Consider the following 16,530-nt stretch of genomic DNA (forward strand, 5'->3'; position numbering starts at 1 on the left):
GGCCAGTTATGGTTTACAGTCAATATATGTCAACTGAAAGACTAAATATTCATGATAGTTATATCTCCATTATATTTTTTTCAAAAGAATAATAAAATTTTTTCCTTTGGTAGAGTTTAGAAGAGGTTGACAATCTGTGAAGGCATTTGTTTTCTTTGAATGAACACAGAAGATCAAAGCCACTTACATTTCAAAAAAAAAAAAGAACTGAAAAACTCAAGAAATCACTGACACATTGATTTTTTTCAATTTATGAAGTAAAAATAAACTTTTATGACAAAAGAAACTGCCTTAGACACTTAAAATGAATAAATTATAGAGGGAAATGGCCTAATAAATGATTGCTATAAGAATTGGATTTGTCATTCAATAAACTCTCAAATAGATATAGAAGAGTAAAACACAAGTTGACAAGTACACTTGAAGAGGCAGAACTTGGTATTATGAGACATACACATTCAGGTTCTCATGAACCATGCAATAATTTGGACCTACATGGAGACCTGTGTCCTCTATTCCTCCTCAATCCTATGACAATACTTTATTTGTGCTGAGTAAGTACCAAAGAATCAGGAGAGCACTAAAATAAAGTGAATTTTATTTCTCATATTTTTAATCCATTGCAAGAGATCTGTATTCTTTTTTTCTTTTTAGGGTCCCTTCCAGTACCCTGTGTTCCAACCCCCAACCTGCTTCTTAAATTGTTTAGCAAAATAAAAAGCTCTTCAGTTCTTAAAATGATAATTGTTTTAAAGTAGGATATGCAGAGAAACATTTTGTTGAAAATAGACTTTTTGCATGCTCTCCCGAGTATAAAAGACACGTTTAGATCAACTACTGCGAGAAAACGTTTTTGTCTTTTTTACATTTTTTTGTAAATGAAACTATATTTAGGAGGATAGAAAAGTTTTAAAGCTTTCAAATCCTAGGTTTTATGAACTTTTACTTTAAATTGACATAATTTTAATATGGAAGAACAATTATCCTGTTTTCCAATCTGTTCTACTTTCAAACATCATTTCAATGGTATAATCAGTGATCCTTTGTAAAGCTCATACCTATTTATACTGGAAAGTACATTCCTATTCTTTTTTTTTTTACCACTAATTGTAATTAGCAGTGTTTTTTATTGCTGTTTTTTTCTCAGAAAACTAAGCATAAATTAAAGTTATTGCTTATTCCCTTGAGGTTTTAAGTTGAACATTTTAACCGCCCAGCGCTGAAATGATTGCTAGTAGTGTATCTGACTAAAAGGCATAATTTGACTGTCTTCCTTTGGCAGAAAGTCATTCCCTTCCCAACATGCGACCCTTGCTGCCTTTGCAGCTGTGTATGTTTCGGTAAGTAACCAGTTCTCTTTTGTTAAATTGTGTCTCCTAAAAAATCAGATGAATGAGTATTGTCTTCAGGTGATTACTTAGATTATAAACTAGAACACTTCAGCCCTTCAATATCACAGCATCATAAGTGGCAATCAGGTGCTAGGCTAGAAGTAGTAGAGTAAGATAATTTTTCTACATAGTCACAATAATATTTACTTAGCCTTGTATCCTTTTAAAGTAATATTGTACATTGTGGGAGGGTATTGTAAAATACATAAATATAACAAATTCTAAAACTAAAAGAACTGCATTAAGTACACACAAACACACAGACACGCACTTTCAGTTTTTATGTAACAATGGTACATTCTAGGTCATGGTAAATTTGATAAATGTACTGTATGTAGGCATTGAATCTGATTGGCCTTTAGTGAGGAAAATGGACTGTAATTATGTGACAAGTAGCACAGAGACTACACAGTTATCAAACGAACTCTACTGCTTTAAGTTTTTGGAATTAAATGAGAGATCTGTTATATATTTGATGAATTTTGTCATGCATTTTTCTTCTTGGCAAGTAAAGAACACACCCATAACAGAGAGCATGGAACAGCAAAATTGCTGTCAAGTGTATCAGACTTTTGGATTTAACTTTGGATATGATTAGTATTTTCTAATAAGATGGATTTTCTGGCATACTTACTTACCCCATTTCTTTCATCTCTAAGATTTACTTCAATTCCACATTAACGGATTCCTCTAAGCTTCTGAAACCACTCTTGGTCTTCACGTTCATCATCTGTGGGATCATCTGCGGGCTAACACGGATCACACAGTATAAGAACCATCCCGTAGATGTCTACTGTGGCTTTTTAATAGGAGGGGGAATTGCACTGTATTTGGTAAATAACCTACTATTATTATTTGATGATCTGCAGTTTAAAAATGGAAGATGTTGGGCATGGTGGCGCACACTTGTATGTAATCTTAGCCTTTGGGAGGCTGAGACAGGAGGATCGCGGTTCACAGACAGCCTCAGATACTTACTGAGGCCCTTTGCAACTCAGTGAGACCTGTTTCAAAATAAAGAACAAAAAATAGGGCTGGGATGTAGCCCAAAGATATAATGCCCCTGGGTCCCATCCCCAGTAACACACACACACACACACACACACACACACACACACAATTAGAAGACGTGCACAGAATATTTTGCACAGTAATAATAATAATTTACTTGCAACATATTTTATTCTTATGAGAAAATCTTTGGCTGTAACTCCATTCTAAGTCAAATTACATTTTCTGCTTCCAGTGAAATAATTTATTGTACTCTTTCTCTGAGCCCGAAACTGTGACATAAAAATTATTGTATTTTATAGCAACCAGGAAGAGAGAAATACTACTATTACTAATATAGCTATCATTTTACAGATGAGAAATGTATTAGTGAAAGTAAAATGAATGCAAGCGAAGATTTAATGAAAGGTCATAGAATTTGCCCAATGACAAAAATATAGGCACCAACATGCAACTATGCCCCAACTACTAGCATGTACTTTAATAGTACCTTAATTTCAAACCTGACCTCCAGGATAAATACCTACAGCATAAAGAAACTGAAATTGTCCATTTCTTTCATTGATTTCACATTTATTCAGTATCTACTTTTTACTAGGTACTATATTGAACATTGTGTGTGTGTGTGTGTGTGTGTGTGTGTGTGTTGCTTAAGGTTGAACCCAGGTGTATTCTATCACCAAGCTATATCCCCAGATCCCCAGCCCTATATATATATATATATATATATATATATATATATATATATATACATATATATACTATATATACATATATACATATATATGTACATATGTATATTCCATATATATGGAATTCCATATATATATTCCATATATGTGTGTGTATGTTTGTGTGTGTGTGTGTGTGTATATATATATATATACACACACACACACACACACAAACATACATACATTAAATTCTGAGTTAGGGTTAAGTTACAAGCCTCGCTATGTTGCTGAGGCTGTCCTTGAACCTGTGCTCAAACTATCTCAGTCTCCCAGGTACTGGGATTATAGGCATGCACAACCATGCCCAGCTATAATGAACTCTAAAATGATGAAAAATAAGATGTATTTCTTAGGAATATACAATGTTAAAACTAACAATATCATAAGTTGTTCCAATATTAAATGATGTCATAAGATACAAACAAAGTGCTTTGGTAATAGCAAACTGCCTAATTCATGTCGGAGAAGCCTTCACAGAAGGAATTAAAAAAACAAACAAACAAAACTAGAGTTTCTTAGAGTAGGGAAAAGTAAGGGCAATCAAGGAGAAGAAATTACACATCAAAGAGATATACAGGTAAAAGACTACATATAAGTGGAGGGGGAGGAAACAGGAGGAATGAGAGACAGTGGCCCAGTGTCTCGCTTGGGACTCTGGTGAGTTCCTTAGTAGACCAGGTAAGCAAAAGAGGAAACAGGTTGGTGGGGGAAAAGGAGATGATGAGCTCAGTTGAATCAGTAGGCAGCTGTATAGTGTCTGGAGTTCAAAAGAACAATCAGCACTGGAAAAATAGATTTGTAAAATATATAAACTCTTGGTAGAAGTATCTTTATAGCTATTTGGTGTACATACAATTTCCAGGTTACTCAGGTGTGACGGCACACACATATAATCCCAGTACATGGGAGGCTGAGACAGAAGAATCACAGATCCACGGCCAGCCTCAGCAACTTGGCGAGGTCCTTAGCCACTTAGATACCCTATTTTAAAATTTAAAAACAAGATAAAAAATAAAAAGGGCTGGGAGAACAGCCCAGAGATAGAGTGCCCCTGGATTCAATCCCCAGTACCACACATACACATACACACAAAGTAAACTAAAACAAAATAGCCAGGTTCTAAGAATTAAAAAGAGCAGGGTCCACCCATAAAAAGCAAGTGACAAACAGAAAAAGGTAATGATGAAGGAATCTGGGGGCCCTGACAGGGAAAATCAAACTAGCTGTCTATAGCTGCAGTTCTCAATCATGCGGTTTATAAGAAAATGATTATACATATGCATGCATGTATACAAGCACACACAATGAAGTGTGAAGTGATTCACTTTACATTTTCATAAACTACCACAGTCAGGGTTATTGCTTTAAATCTTATTTTCTCTTAAGAATGGGAAAAAGGGATCGCTTTAAATTCAGCATGCCAGAAATGAAATGGTGCTCGAGCCTGGGTTGTTATGGGAGTGTTGATGGCAATGAGAGTTCCAGAAGAAAGAAAGAGGCTTAGACAGGCCATGCTCTAGTTCACACACTGCCTCTGCAAGTGTGTGAAATCATGGTGTCTCAGAACGCACAGGGGATTTACAGATGGAAGGGATATGAAGTGAAATCAACTTTCCTGACACTTGGCCCAGTCAGCCTCTCAGAAGCCAGGTTTTTCCCCTCTAAAATGATTATAGTAACTATCCGCCTCATAGCAGAACAAGAAGGAAACAACTGTATCACCATTCTGAGCATGAGATACTGTATAAGAGTGTCAGAGCCTACAATCCAAAGGAGTTGCCCAAATTTACCAATTTAAGCACATTATTAATAGAACACTAAGTCTCTCATTCCAGTGAGCTCTGATGGTAAGAGTTTAGCTAGGGATTTCTTAAAAGGTTTTAACCAGGAGTTAAAATAGCTGAAGAGACAAGAGCTTTAGTTTATTCCATTTCTGTTTGTACTCTATGTCCTAAAATGGGAAATGCATTGGTTCTAAGCCCATGCTGTTGTTTATTGCCCAGCATTCTATAAAATGTTAAGTCAACAAAATTCCATTGCTTAGACCTGAAGAGTAGACAGTGGCTACTTTCTCCTTAAATTAGCACACCAGTAGATGCCTGCTGTTTGAGCTTATTCTAACCCACAATCTGAAAACTGTATTCCAGGAGAGAGTAGACCTTCCATGTATCAAAAGGGTAGTAATTTTTTAATCTGAACTTCAGACTTTTCTCATTCTAAAACACAATTTTTTCTTCTAATTTCATTTCCGATAGACTTAGTATGAGTTGAAGTAAAATTGGATTCAGATTTAGTATAATGACACTAACTTAAAATTTCCCCGTTGAAATTGAATTTCAGGTCAGGAGGAAAACTGGGTGCCCCAGTCTGGTGACGCTTTCTGCCCTCTGCAGAAGCGCCCTGCTGGATGCTGGGCACACCAGGCTGAACTCAGTGCGAGGTGTAACCATAGATATCTCTGACCTCATTTCAGAATCTGCTACCATGTTTTATGAATGAGCCATTGTTCCACAGTTTTCTGTGACTTTTCCTTTTTCCATCATAAGGTGTGACTGAACATGAAGGGGAAAATAAATCATTTAAGCTGTCACTCAGTGAGGAAGTTCTTAAATGCAGCAAAAAAAAACTGAATTGCTTTGAAAGACAGACAAAAATGCTCTTATTTTCTCATTGTTGCCTTTTCTTCTCAAAACATATACAGGGTAAGTGGCACAAATATTCAGTAGGATGGAAAATGGAAGAGGGTCTGTATTTTCGAGCAATTAGTTCAATGATTTGTGATATAGCTTAGCAAATATTTCCCCCAAATAACTGTACTTTCTTTGGGTTTTTGCACATAGCTTATTCGTGTATTTTGGTGGTTACTCCAAGGGGGGTTCTTAGGAACTGTGTCTTCTAGTGCATGACAATTACTGTTTTGCCTTGCACTAGGGCCTGTATGCAGTGGGGAACTTTCTGCCTAGTGAAGAGAGTATGTTTCAGCACCGAGAAGCCCTGAGGTCTCTGGCAGACCTCAACCAAGACCCCAGCCGGGTTTTATCAGTTAAAAACAGCAGCAGCGGCGATGGAATAGCTCACACGGAAGGCATCCTCAACCGAAACCACAGAGATGCCAGCTCCCTGACCAACCTCAAAAGGGCCAACGCCGACGTAGAAATCATCACCCCACGGAGCCCCATGGGGAAAGAGAACATGGTCACCTTCAGCAATACCCTGCCGAGAGCCAACACTCCTTCGGTGGAAGACCCGGTCCGAAGAAACGCGAGCATCCACGCCTCCATGGATTCCGCCAGGTCCAAGCAGCTCCTCACCCAGTGGAAGAATAAGAACGAAAGTCGCAAGATGTCCCTGCAAGTGATGGAGCCGGAGCCCGGGCACTCACCACCCAGATCCATAGAAATGCGGTCCAGCTCCGAGCCCTCGAGGGTGGGGGTGAACGGAGACCACCACGGCCCTGGCAACCAGTACCTCAAGATCCAGCCGGGCACCGTGCCCGGGTGCAACAACAGCATGCCCGGGGGCCCCAGGGTGTCCATCCAGTCGCGCCCCGGCTCCTCGCAGTTGGTGCACATCCCCGAGGAGACGCAGGAGAACATTAGCACCTCCCCCAAAAGCAGCTCTGCCCGGGCCAAGTGGCTGAAAGCGGCCGAGAAGACCGTGGCCTGCAACCGCAGCAACAGCCAGCCCCGCATCATGCAAGTGATCGCCATGTCCAAGCAGCAGGGCGTGCTCCAAGGCAGCCCCAAGAACACCGAGGGCAGCACCGTCTCCTGCACCGGCTCCATCCGCTACAAGACCCTCACCGACCACGAGCCCGGCGGCATCGTGAGGGTCGAGGCGCACCCCGAGAACAACCGACCCATCATCCAGATCCCGTCCACCGAGGGCGAGGGCAGCGGCTCCTGGAAGTGGAAGGCCCCGGAGAAGGGCAGCCTCCGCCAAACCTACGAGCTCAACGACCTCAACCGGGACTCGGAGAGCTGCGAGTCGCTCAAGGACAGCTTCGGCTCCGGGGACCGCAAGCGAAGCAACATCGACAACAGCGAGCATCACCACCACGGCATCACCACCATCCGCGTCACCCCGGTGGAGGGCAGCGAGATGGGCTCCGAGACGCTGTCCGTGTCCTCCTCCCGCGACTCCACCCTGCGGAGAAAGGGCAACATCATCCTCATCCCGGAAAGAAGCAACAGCCCCGAAAACACCAGGAATATCTTCTACAAAGGAACCTCCCCAACCCGGGCTTATAAGGACTGAGGGCGGGCAGTCGCATCCTTTGGGCGAATCCCCCGAAAGACCCTGTGCTGATTCTACCTGTTCCAGAGGATTGGGAAGCCTTCTTGCCAAACTAGATGGTGAACCATCAGCCCCGAAATCTGTGACTCTTGGGAACTACCATACTACACTTGTAGATTTGACATTGACGGGAGGGAAAAGCACAATGCAAGAACCTACCTAATGTAACCATGGCAAGAGTTTTCTTAAGACCTGTCATCTTGATTCCAAAGTTTTGCAGAGGGCAGTTTCAGAACGAACTGGTTTCCTTCCATGTACACTATTTTACTTCCTGAATGTGCCAACCCTGGGGATTTTTCTTTATAATTAGCTGTGGGAATCCAGAACACACAGGGTTTTCCTTACAGCAGAGGCCATGCAGTATTATATATTCATTTTGCAGAATCTGCACCTAGAGCTCAATATGGGTGGTGCTGATTATTATCGTACATATACCATGTAAACTCTCAGACTCTCTTTAGCTGTGAACTAGTGGTGTGCAATTCCTTGTGAAAGAAATGCTACTTTATTAAGAAGATGCTGGCTCCTTTGTGTTAGAGTAGGACACCTGCAGCTCCCTGGTAGTGGCTCTCTCATGGTCAAAACATGAAAAGGTTCATGTGCATTTCTTCACAATTTTGCTTTCTTCAACATCGAAAATTGTATAAGAATATTTTTGGTAAAAGGAAATAGCTAGTACTTTTCTGCATAGTTTTTTTTTTTTTGCTGCTTACTTTTTATTTAAGTACAGGGACTGCTAATGAGGACTCTTTTGTGAGTAAATTTGCATAATTTAAAAATATGTTGTTTTGGGAAATCTTTTTAAATTCTTGTAATTATATTTTGCACTTTATGGCTTCTTAATTTATTGATTAACTTTTTTGATGTTATAGATATGTTCTCCTGTTTTGAAAGTGAAAATAACAATTGACATTCCTTGAGCAAAAATATACTGCTGTGAAGTTATAAACAAGAAATCTGAGCCAAAACTTGTTATGTGGATTATATTGCCAGAAACATTGGTCAGGTCTAGATGTCTCTAACCAGCTGGCTTAGGTCATCATCTATATAAGTAAGATCAAATTTTTATTTTGTCCTGGATTATTAACTTCCTTTAATATCTGGGATGACCACTAAATTAGAGCCACAGAAGTTGTGTTTTATCCTCTTCCCTAAACTGTTTTTTGTTAATTGGACACCAACAAGAAGAATCTGAAAAAAATACAAATTGATAAGTACAAGTTTCTCACAGTATGAATTAAGAATGTATTCTTTAAAATATCTGAATAAACACAGCTTTAGTGCTTAACATCCAATCAACAGTTTTTTCACATATACTGAATTAAGCCTTGACCAAATCAAAGGAAACCAATACTATCAATCATAAGAAGATATGAAAGTATTTTGCAGTGTTTTCCAAGTTTAAAAGTTTAGAGACTATTGGGTTCTTGGAATCTAGTAATACACCTTTCTTATACCCTTTCATAAGGTTTCTAGTGTACATTTGATGATTGCCAAGAGGACAAAAAGAAATAACAGCTGGTTGATTGGATCCGTGTTTAGTTTGCAGTGAGAACATGAGTTATTCTGAGATTAATAGTATCACATCATTATCAGCTTCTACATAAAAAGGACAGGGCTTTCTAGAGACACCAACCTCCTAAGTCATTAGGAATTTAGCTGAAACCAGCAGAATTGAAAAAAAAAAAAAAAACTCTGGCAATAAAACACAGACTCAACCATATCCCTTTTGGCAATTTCCTTCTCGGAGAGGGAGGTGGGAGTAAAACGTTGCCTTCCCCACTTCTGACCATCATTTCCATCTTGACACTCTCCTGGAAAGGTGGCCTGGTTTTAGTACTTGAGGAAATAATACGCTGCAGCATTTCAGGTACAGTCTGAGATTTCCTAATCTTTCCTATTTCTTAACAAAAAAAATTTTCAAGTACTTCTCTAGTCATGGAATTTTTTTTCTTTACATAATATTGATATATTCTTTTTCTACTCAAAGTGCCAAAGGCTACAGTTTTTAATGACTTAACAAATTGTACCACATTGTTAAGGAATATAATGATAGACACTAGAACTCAGACCTCTGCATGTATATTTGATAACACATCTTTTGTAAAAAAATTACAAAAAAAAATTTTGTTTACATTCCACTGGTACCTTAATTTAAAATAAATCAGACTAACAGGTGGTATCTCTTCTTAGTGTTCTATTTATCTTATTTGCTAATGGGAGCACTTCTTCCTTTGTTAGGCTGTGCTTTATTGATAAAACCAAGTATTGAATAAAGAGAGTTAATTATCTTTTTAAAGTAAATGAAATTATGAATATATATATAATATATATAAAGTATTGTGTTTAATAAAATGTTATGCAATGTTTTCCAAACTGATAAAGTTTGTAAAGTGCTATAAATGTATTTTGTTAATCACAGATCAAAGCTATTGTGTGAGTATATTGTGCTAACATCATAGAAATAAAGATTAGATTTCTTCATCAAAATTGGAATATTTTGTCTTTTTACATTAGACAGAGTATGGATGGATTATAAGTTGGCTGATAGGAAAAATGCTGAGAACATAAGAATAAACCAGAATTAAGTTCGTAATTGCTTAGAAGAAAGTATTGTGATAAGAATTATAAGTTTATCAAACTACACGTTTTCTTGTTTAGAATCTTTCATGCTTACTGAAGGAGCTCTTTTACACTTATTTAAATGTAGGCTTTTTCATTAGCAATACTATTATGCTATTGCTGTTACAGATATAAATAAGAGAATAAGAAAAAGTAAGGGTCATCGGTTCTGAATCCGTTTTTGGCTAAGAGTAATTGATGTGCATATTTTCCCAAACAGAATCACTTTTTGCACCATCACAGGCATGGGTGCTTCAGCTTTTCTTACAAGATTGTTTCACTATTATCCAGGGTTTTCTTCCAAGCCATTAGCATCCATTACATGAGCTTCCTTGGTGCTCCTTTATCTCACTAGAAGGTATTTATACAGTACTTAAACCACAACGGGGGTTTTGCTTTCATTAAACAATTCTTAGATGGCATGTTTAACAAAATATGAGGTTACAGGTTTCCAAAATGCCACCAAGAAATCATGTCTGTGAATACCAAGCAACTTTATCCCGATGGTTGCCCAACCCAACAGCTGCCGTTAATTGTAAGAAGCATCCTGGTTTTAGAGAAGCTAACATGTAGAAAAACAATATATGTCCTATACAGCTTGAAATACACTTAGCTGGGTCTTGACTTGTTTACTTCTAACACAGAGTCATTCAGCTATATTACCTTTTCTAAATGATATCCAAAAGTCGTTTCTAAGTTTCAGTGAATCCTTATGCATTTTATTCAGTGAATAAAACTACTGATTAGAAAATAGAAAATAACTTACATGCTCAAACTGAAAATAATGAAAATAACTTACTTAAAATGACTAATTAGTATTAAAATAATGTGATTAAAACAAATAAAGTGTGGTAGGGCATGCCTGTAATCCCAGTACTTGGGAGGATAAAAGGATATCGGTCACACTAGTGAGATTTTTAGAAACTTAGTGAGACCCTGTCTCAAAAGAAAACAGAAAATTAAGATGGTAGTATAGCTCACAAGTATAATGCCCTGGGTTCAATCCCCAGTAACACACACAAAAAAGAAGAAGGAAGGAAGGAAGGAAGGAAGGAAGGAAGGAAGGAAGGAGAAAGAAAGAAAGAAAGAAAGAAAGAAAGAAAGATAGATAGAAAGAAAGAAAGAAAGAAAAGAAAAGAAAAGAAAAGAAAAGAAAAGAAAAGAAAAGAAAAGAGAAAGAATGAAAGAAAGCAAGCAGGCAGGCAGGCAAAAGAAGTAAGGAATTTGATGGTTCAATACAGAAGGAAAACATGACTTGCAAAGTGGACAATGGCCTATTGATTTATTTCCTCTGCTTGCTTCTGCTGTTATTCTGTAGAAATATTTGAAAATTCTCTAGGATCAAATGCTATAGTTTAGAAAAATACAGATTTCAGTAGTAGCAAATGGAATATGCTAGGTAAAATCTAGCTATGGGAATCTTCAGTGACCATGCTGTACAATATAGTACTAACTATAGTCACAAAGTTGCACATTAAATCTCCAGAGCTTATTTATCCTACACAACTGAAACTTTTTACCCTTTACACAACATCTCTTGATTTCTCCCACTTCTCAGCCCCTTCAACTACCATTTATTTTTTTTTAAGATTTAAATGACTTTATTAAAAAGATAAAAATACAGAAGACAGTCACAGCCCCAGGCCATTCAGGAGTGGTATGGGGGGGGGGTTCGAAGGAATTCACCCCCATTCTATTTTCTTAACAGGGTCTTTCATTAAACAAATTTTTGTTTGTTAGTTTACTTTGTTGGTTTCTTGGTTTTGTTGGTGTTGTTTGTTTTGGTACTAGAGATTGAACCATGAGATGTTCTACCGCTGAGCTAGATCACAAGCAGTATTTTAATTTTTATTTTAAAGATCTTCTCACTAAATTGCTGAAGGTCTGTTTAAATTGCTGAGACTGGCCTCAAACCTGTGATAATCCTTTCATAGCCTCACAAGTACTTGGATTCTGGGAGTGTGCCACCATGCCTGGTGAGCAAATGTTCTTAATTTTGATTGAGATCCATTTACTTCTTTCTTTATGAACCACTATCTTAAAGTTAACTCTGAAATATATTTAAAAAATTATCAAAAGTCAACTCTAAGAAAAACAATGAAATACTAAACAGAAAAAATGATAAAAGTAAAATAAACAATGAGTAAAAAGTGTGCATGTATTTCACTGAAGGGGACAGATAAATAATGACATAAATCGGTATTCAATATCATCAGCTCTTTGGGAAATGTAATTCAAAACCATAAAGAAGTATTATCACTTACCTATCAGAATGACGAAATTAAAAATAAACTCCTCAAAGGTAGACTGCTACTGCCACACATGCTCAGGAATTCTGGAAAACATGCAGTGTGGGAAAGGTGTTCAATAGAGAACCAAGATGGCAGTGGCATCAGCGGCGGTGGGGGTGGCAACCAGTGTTTGGAGGGGCAGACAGATTCAATCCAATTCACCTTGAACTTCTGTCGAAATCTCCCCCAAAATAGACTGCTCCTGCCCCACATGCTCAGGAATTCTGGACAACATGCTAAGTGGTAAAAGTGTTTGGGTCATATTAGAGGGAGCCCTGCATAGCCAGGTTGGGCTGCCATGCTGCGTGTTCTGGGAGACATCGGCCCTCATGGCCACTGCGCTCCTCTGCACAGTGCAGGCCAGGGTGCACTCAGTGCAGCAGAGCCTGCTCTCTGTAGTGAAGCTGTGGACCTCTGCCTTCAGGGGAGACAAAATTCATTGTCACTAGGTATTCGGGCTCCCAGCTTTTGCAAAAGACACATACTGCTTTCTCCTATTAAAAAAAAAAAAATGGAAGAAAAAAGGGAACATCTGTAGATGACCTGCCCACAGTGACAGAGACCAGAGCCCGCCACACAGGGAGGCTGGTACCGGGGCCTCCAAGGCTGGGATGGGAGCCCGCTGGGTGGCAAAGCCAGTGCCAGGGCCTGCAAGGCCAGAATAGGAGACTGCTGGGCAGTGAGGCCAGTGTTGAGGCCTGTGAGGCCAGGATCAGAGCCTGCTGGGTGGCGAGGAAGGTGCCGGGGCCTGTGAGGCTGGGATAAGAGACTGCTGGGTAGCGAGGACAGTGCTGGAACCAGTGAGGCTGGAATAGGAGACTGCCGGAAGGCAAAGCTGGTGCAGGGGCCTCCAACGCCAGGATAGAAGAATGCTGGGCAGCAAGGCCAGTGCCCAGGCCGGTGAGGCCTAGATCAAAGCCTGCCATTCGGTGAGGCCAGTGGTGGGGCCTGCGAGGCTGGGATTGGGGTCTGCAAGGTGGAGATCGGAGCCTGCCTAGTGGTGAGGCTGGTGGCAGGGCAGGGTCTGCGAGGCCAAGATCGGAGCCTGCCATGTGGCAAGGCCGGTGCTGGGGCCAGCGAGGCTGAGATCAGAGCCTGCTGTGTGGCGAGGCTGCTGGCGGGGCCTGCAGTGTAGCATCCACAGGGAATATCACACAAAAAATAAAAAATCAGATGCTTTCCCTAATATGCAAAAACTATGAAGAAATGGGTAATAGGAGGAACTCTAGTTGAAGAAGGAGCCCAATAGAGGAGCAATTAAGGTGACCTATCTGAGGAGATGGGAGGGGGGAATATGGAAACTCTTTAAAGCACATGATGTACTTAAACAAATATATCAAAGTAAATCACTAAATCAAGCATGGGATCGAGGGAGGAGGAGGGAATGGCATGGGGATCGGATAAAGGCTAATTGGGTAATATGTGCTTGTATATCCTCACAAGTCTTGTATTCCACTGAAATGTTTGACTACTATGCACCAATTAAAATATTTTTTAAAAAATTAAATCTCAGCAAAAAAAATAAAGACAATATCAAATCACAGTATTAATGTGGAAAACCCAAATCATTCTGATGGGAATGTAAAGTGGTATAAGTGCTCTTGAAAACCACTTGGCAATTTCTTAAAAAAAAAACTAAACATATACATATTCAACGTAGTAATTGCACTTTGAGCCTTTTACTCCACAAAAATAAAAACTTATTCCAAACATACACAAAAATTATATATATATATATATATATATATATATATATATATATATATTATAAGCACTTACACAGTTAGTCATAGAGAGTAACAGGCAGGCTGGTGAAACAAATCACCCAAAATGGAGATGGTATCAAACCTAGTGGTCAAGGACTAACTCCTAAAAAAATTGCAACTCTTATCAAGGATTAATTTAATTTTAAAAACAAATACAAACTATCAGTTCACCCTTCTCAACATGACAATCCACCTGTGGTACAACTGTCAGGTAAAAACATGCATCTTTACAACTTGGTGGTCCCAAGTTAAAAAAAAAAACAACAAAAACCATTTCACAGATAGGAAATGAATAATATGAAAACATCAAGAAATACACTAAGAAGCAAAAATATATGGGGAAGGAGGTACATGTAGTTTTGACTTAACTGAAGAAACCAAGAGACAGTTTTTATAGGAAAATGTACATTCTGGAAAATCAGATGTGACAATTTTAGAGTAGGAATCTATATTGACTCAAATCTCCCCTAATTCCTGAATAAAAATGACATCTTGCGGTACTTATACTTCATGGCTCAGACACCCACCTCACCTGACTCTATTCTTTACACAATGTAGCCTTTAATTAAAGGAGTCTGAAAAACTTGGGGATATAGCTTGAGAATAAAAATAACCACACATGATATTCCCCTTTCTGTAGCTACTTTAGATCTAGGTTTTTTTTTTACTACAAAAGTCCTGAAGAAAATTTAAATATAAGTCTGGGTTTGTTGAATCAAGTACCCCAGTTAATATTTAGAAAACACCCACTGTTTGGGCTAATAGCATTGTCGGTGCTACTTGTAATAGAGGGATCACAGAACAAAGTCTGTGTCTCAGAACCAATGTTAAATCAATCTCAGAGTTGAGAGGAAAAAAGGGGAGTCTAAAATCACAAGGTCAGACATATTTAGTATCCTTGTTTTTCTGGATCCATGCTTCCTTCAGGATCTTCATCATTATAAATGTTCTCTGCCATCTGCCATACTTGCATGATATTGTCTTCTGATACAGAACAAATCATTCAAGGTTCATTGGGATTCCATGAGAAATTGGGTATTTTGGCAGTGTGACCACCATGAATAAACAATGATTCTGGTTGGGCCATCATCTGCATCTTCTGGGGATTGTTCCTCTCCAATTTTAGTTAAATCCCAGACATTGAGTCTATGATCAGTACCACTGGCAGCCAAAAGTCTCATTGTGAGGCAACCACTGAACCTGGAATATTTCATCCTTATGTGATTCAAAGGAATGTAATTTAAGTTTCAGATTTCTCGGAACCCATAAGGCAACAGTCTTGTCAGCTGATCCTGTAGCAAGAATGAATTCACTACAAGGATTGAAAGAGAGACAGTTCACTTCCGCAGTGTGAGCATCAACTGAATGGCTTGGCTTGGAAGTACTGTTTGAATGAGTATCCCAAATCATAAGTTTCTGATCATCAGCAACTGACCCAAACAGAGACTCATGGAGCAGATGCCAGGAAACATCTACTACTGCTGTATGTCCTGTAAAAATGGTCTTTGCATCGACCACTTTTCCTTCCTTTGGAACGGCACTGATGTCCCATGGGCAGATAGTATGGTCATCTGAAGCACTAAGTAAGCGCCCACTGAAATTTGGGTTCCAAGAAAGCCCATAGCCTTCCTTCTGATGTCCACGGAGATGCAAATCTGGGTTGCACTTTCCAGAAGGGTCTGGTTTAGAAGGATGTTTTGTATAATCAAAAACAAGCATGTCACTCCATGGAGTCTTTGTTGCAATGATGCAAGGGATCTGGGGCATATAGCGGGCCCGATTTACTTCTCCTTCATGGTTGATCATGATTTCTACTTCAATTTTCCCACTAACCGAGCCAAAGCCTCCAAATTCTCCTTTCTCACTGTCGTAGTGTGATGCATTGAACTGAGCATCATCATTAGGGAGCTGTACACTGGCCATCACAAGGTGGTTTTGTTCATCCGACATATGTGTCCCCAGGACAAGTCAATGAATGCCAAAAACTTTCCCTTCTGGTCTGGTTACATCTGGGAGCCACTGTGCAGCTGGCTGGGCCATTCCAGAGCATGGGTCATCACCAAATCATACAGAAAAGGGGTTATTTTTCCATATTTTGTACTCCTCGTTGATCACACGTTCTTCGAATGCATTGTCAAAGGCTGCTTCCTTGTCAGCCATGGCGGTGGGCTAGTCTGTGATCCTGGAATCCTACATTGCAGGAGGGGCAGGGAGGCTGTGAACCAGTACATATATATTTAAAACTATATTATTTGTAATAGTCAAAGCCTGGGAGCGACCCAAATGTACCTCAATGGGTGAATGGTTAACAAACTGTTATGCAACCATACCATGAAATTTTTAAAAAAGCAACAAACAAATGAATGAATGATACACACAACTTTAATGAATATCGAGAAAATTATGCTGAATGAAAAGG

The 16,530-nt window shown here is 39.2% G+C and overlaps 1 protein-coding gene and 1 pseudogene across 3 annotated transcripts in view; one reads left to right on the plus strand and one right to left on the minus strand.

Annotated features, from left to right (window-relative positions):
- PLPPR4 (phospholipid phosphatase related 4) overlaps window positions 1–7,393 on the plus strand; it is a gene marked incomplete at both ends in the record, with an annotated part of 43,995 nt that extends 36,602 nt beyond the window's left edge. The window contains 3 exons of one of the 2 annotated variants that reach the window (XM_080692361.1): window positions 1,283–1,340; window positions 2,051–2,224; window positions 6,068–7,393. In XM_080692361.1, the coding sequence (XP_080548487.1) occupies window positions 1,283–1,340; window positions 2,051–2,224; window positions 6,068–7,393 (1,558 nt within the window). The remainder of the gene's footprint in view (window positions 1–1,282; window positions 1,341–2,050; window positions 2,225–6,067) is intronic. The other variant, XM_080692362.1, reaches the window with a different exon arrangement.
- A 7,607-nt stretch (window positions 7,394–15,000) lies between these two features.
- Window positions 15,001–16,271, minus strand: LOC308260157 (histone-binding protein RBBP4-like; annotated as a pseudogene). Its single transcript has one exon. The product of its transcript is annotated as a histone-binding protein RBBP4-like (transcript).
- Window positions 16,272–16,530: the final 259 nt, after the last annotated feature.

This window comes from Muscardinus avellanarius (assembly GCF_963383645.1).
Source record: "Muscardinus avellanarius genome assembly, chromosome: 3".
NCBI classification, from domain to species: domain Eukaryota; kingdom Metazoa; phylum Chordata; class Mammalia; order Rodentia; family Gliridae; genus Muscardinus; species Muscardinus avellanarius.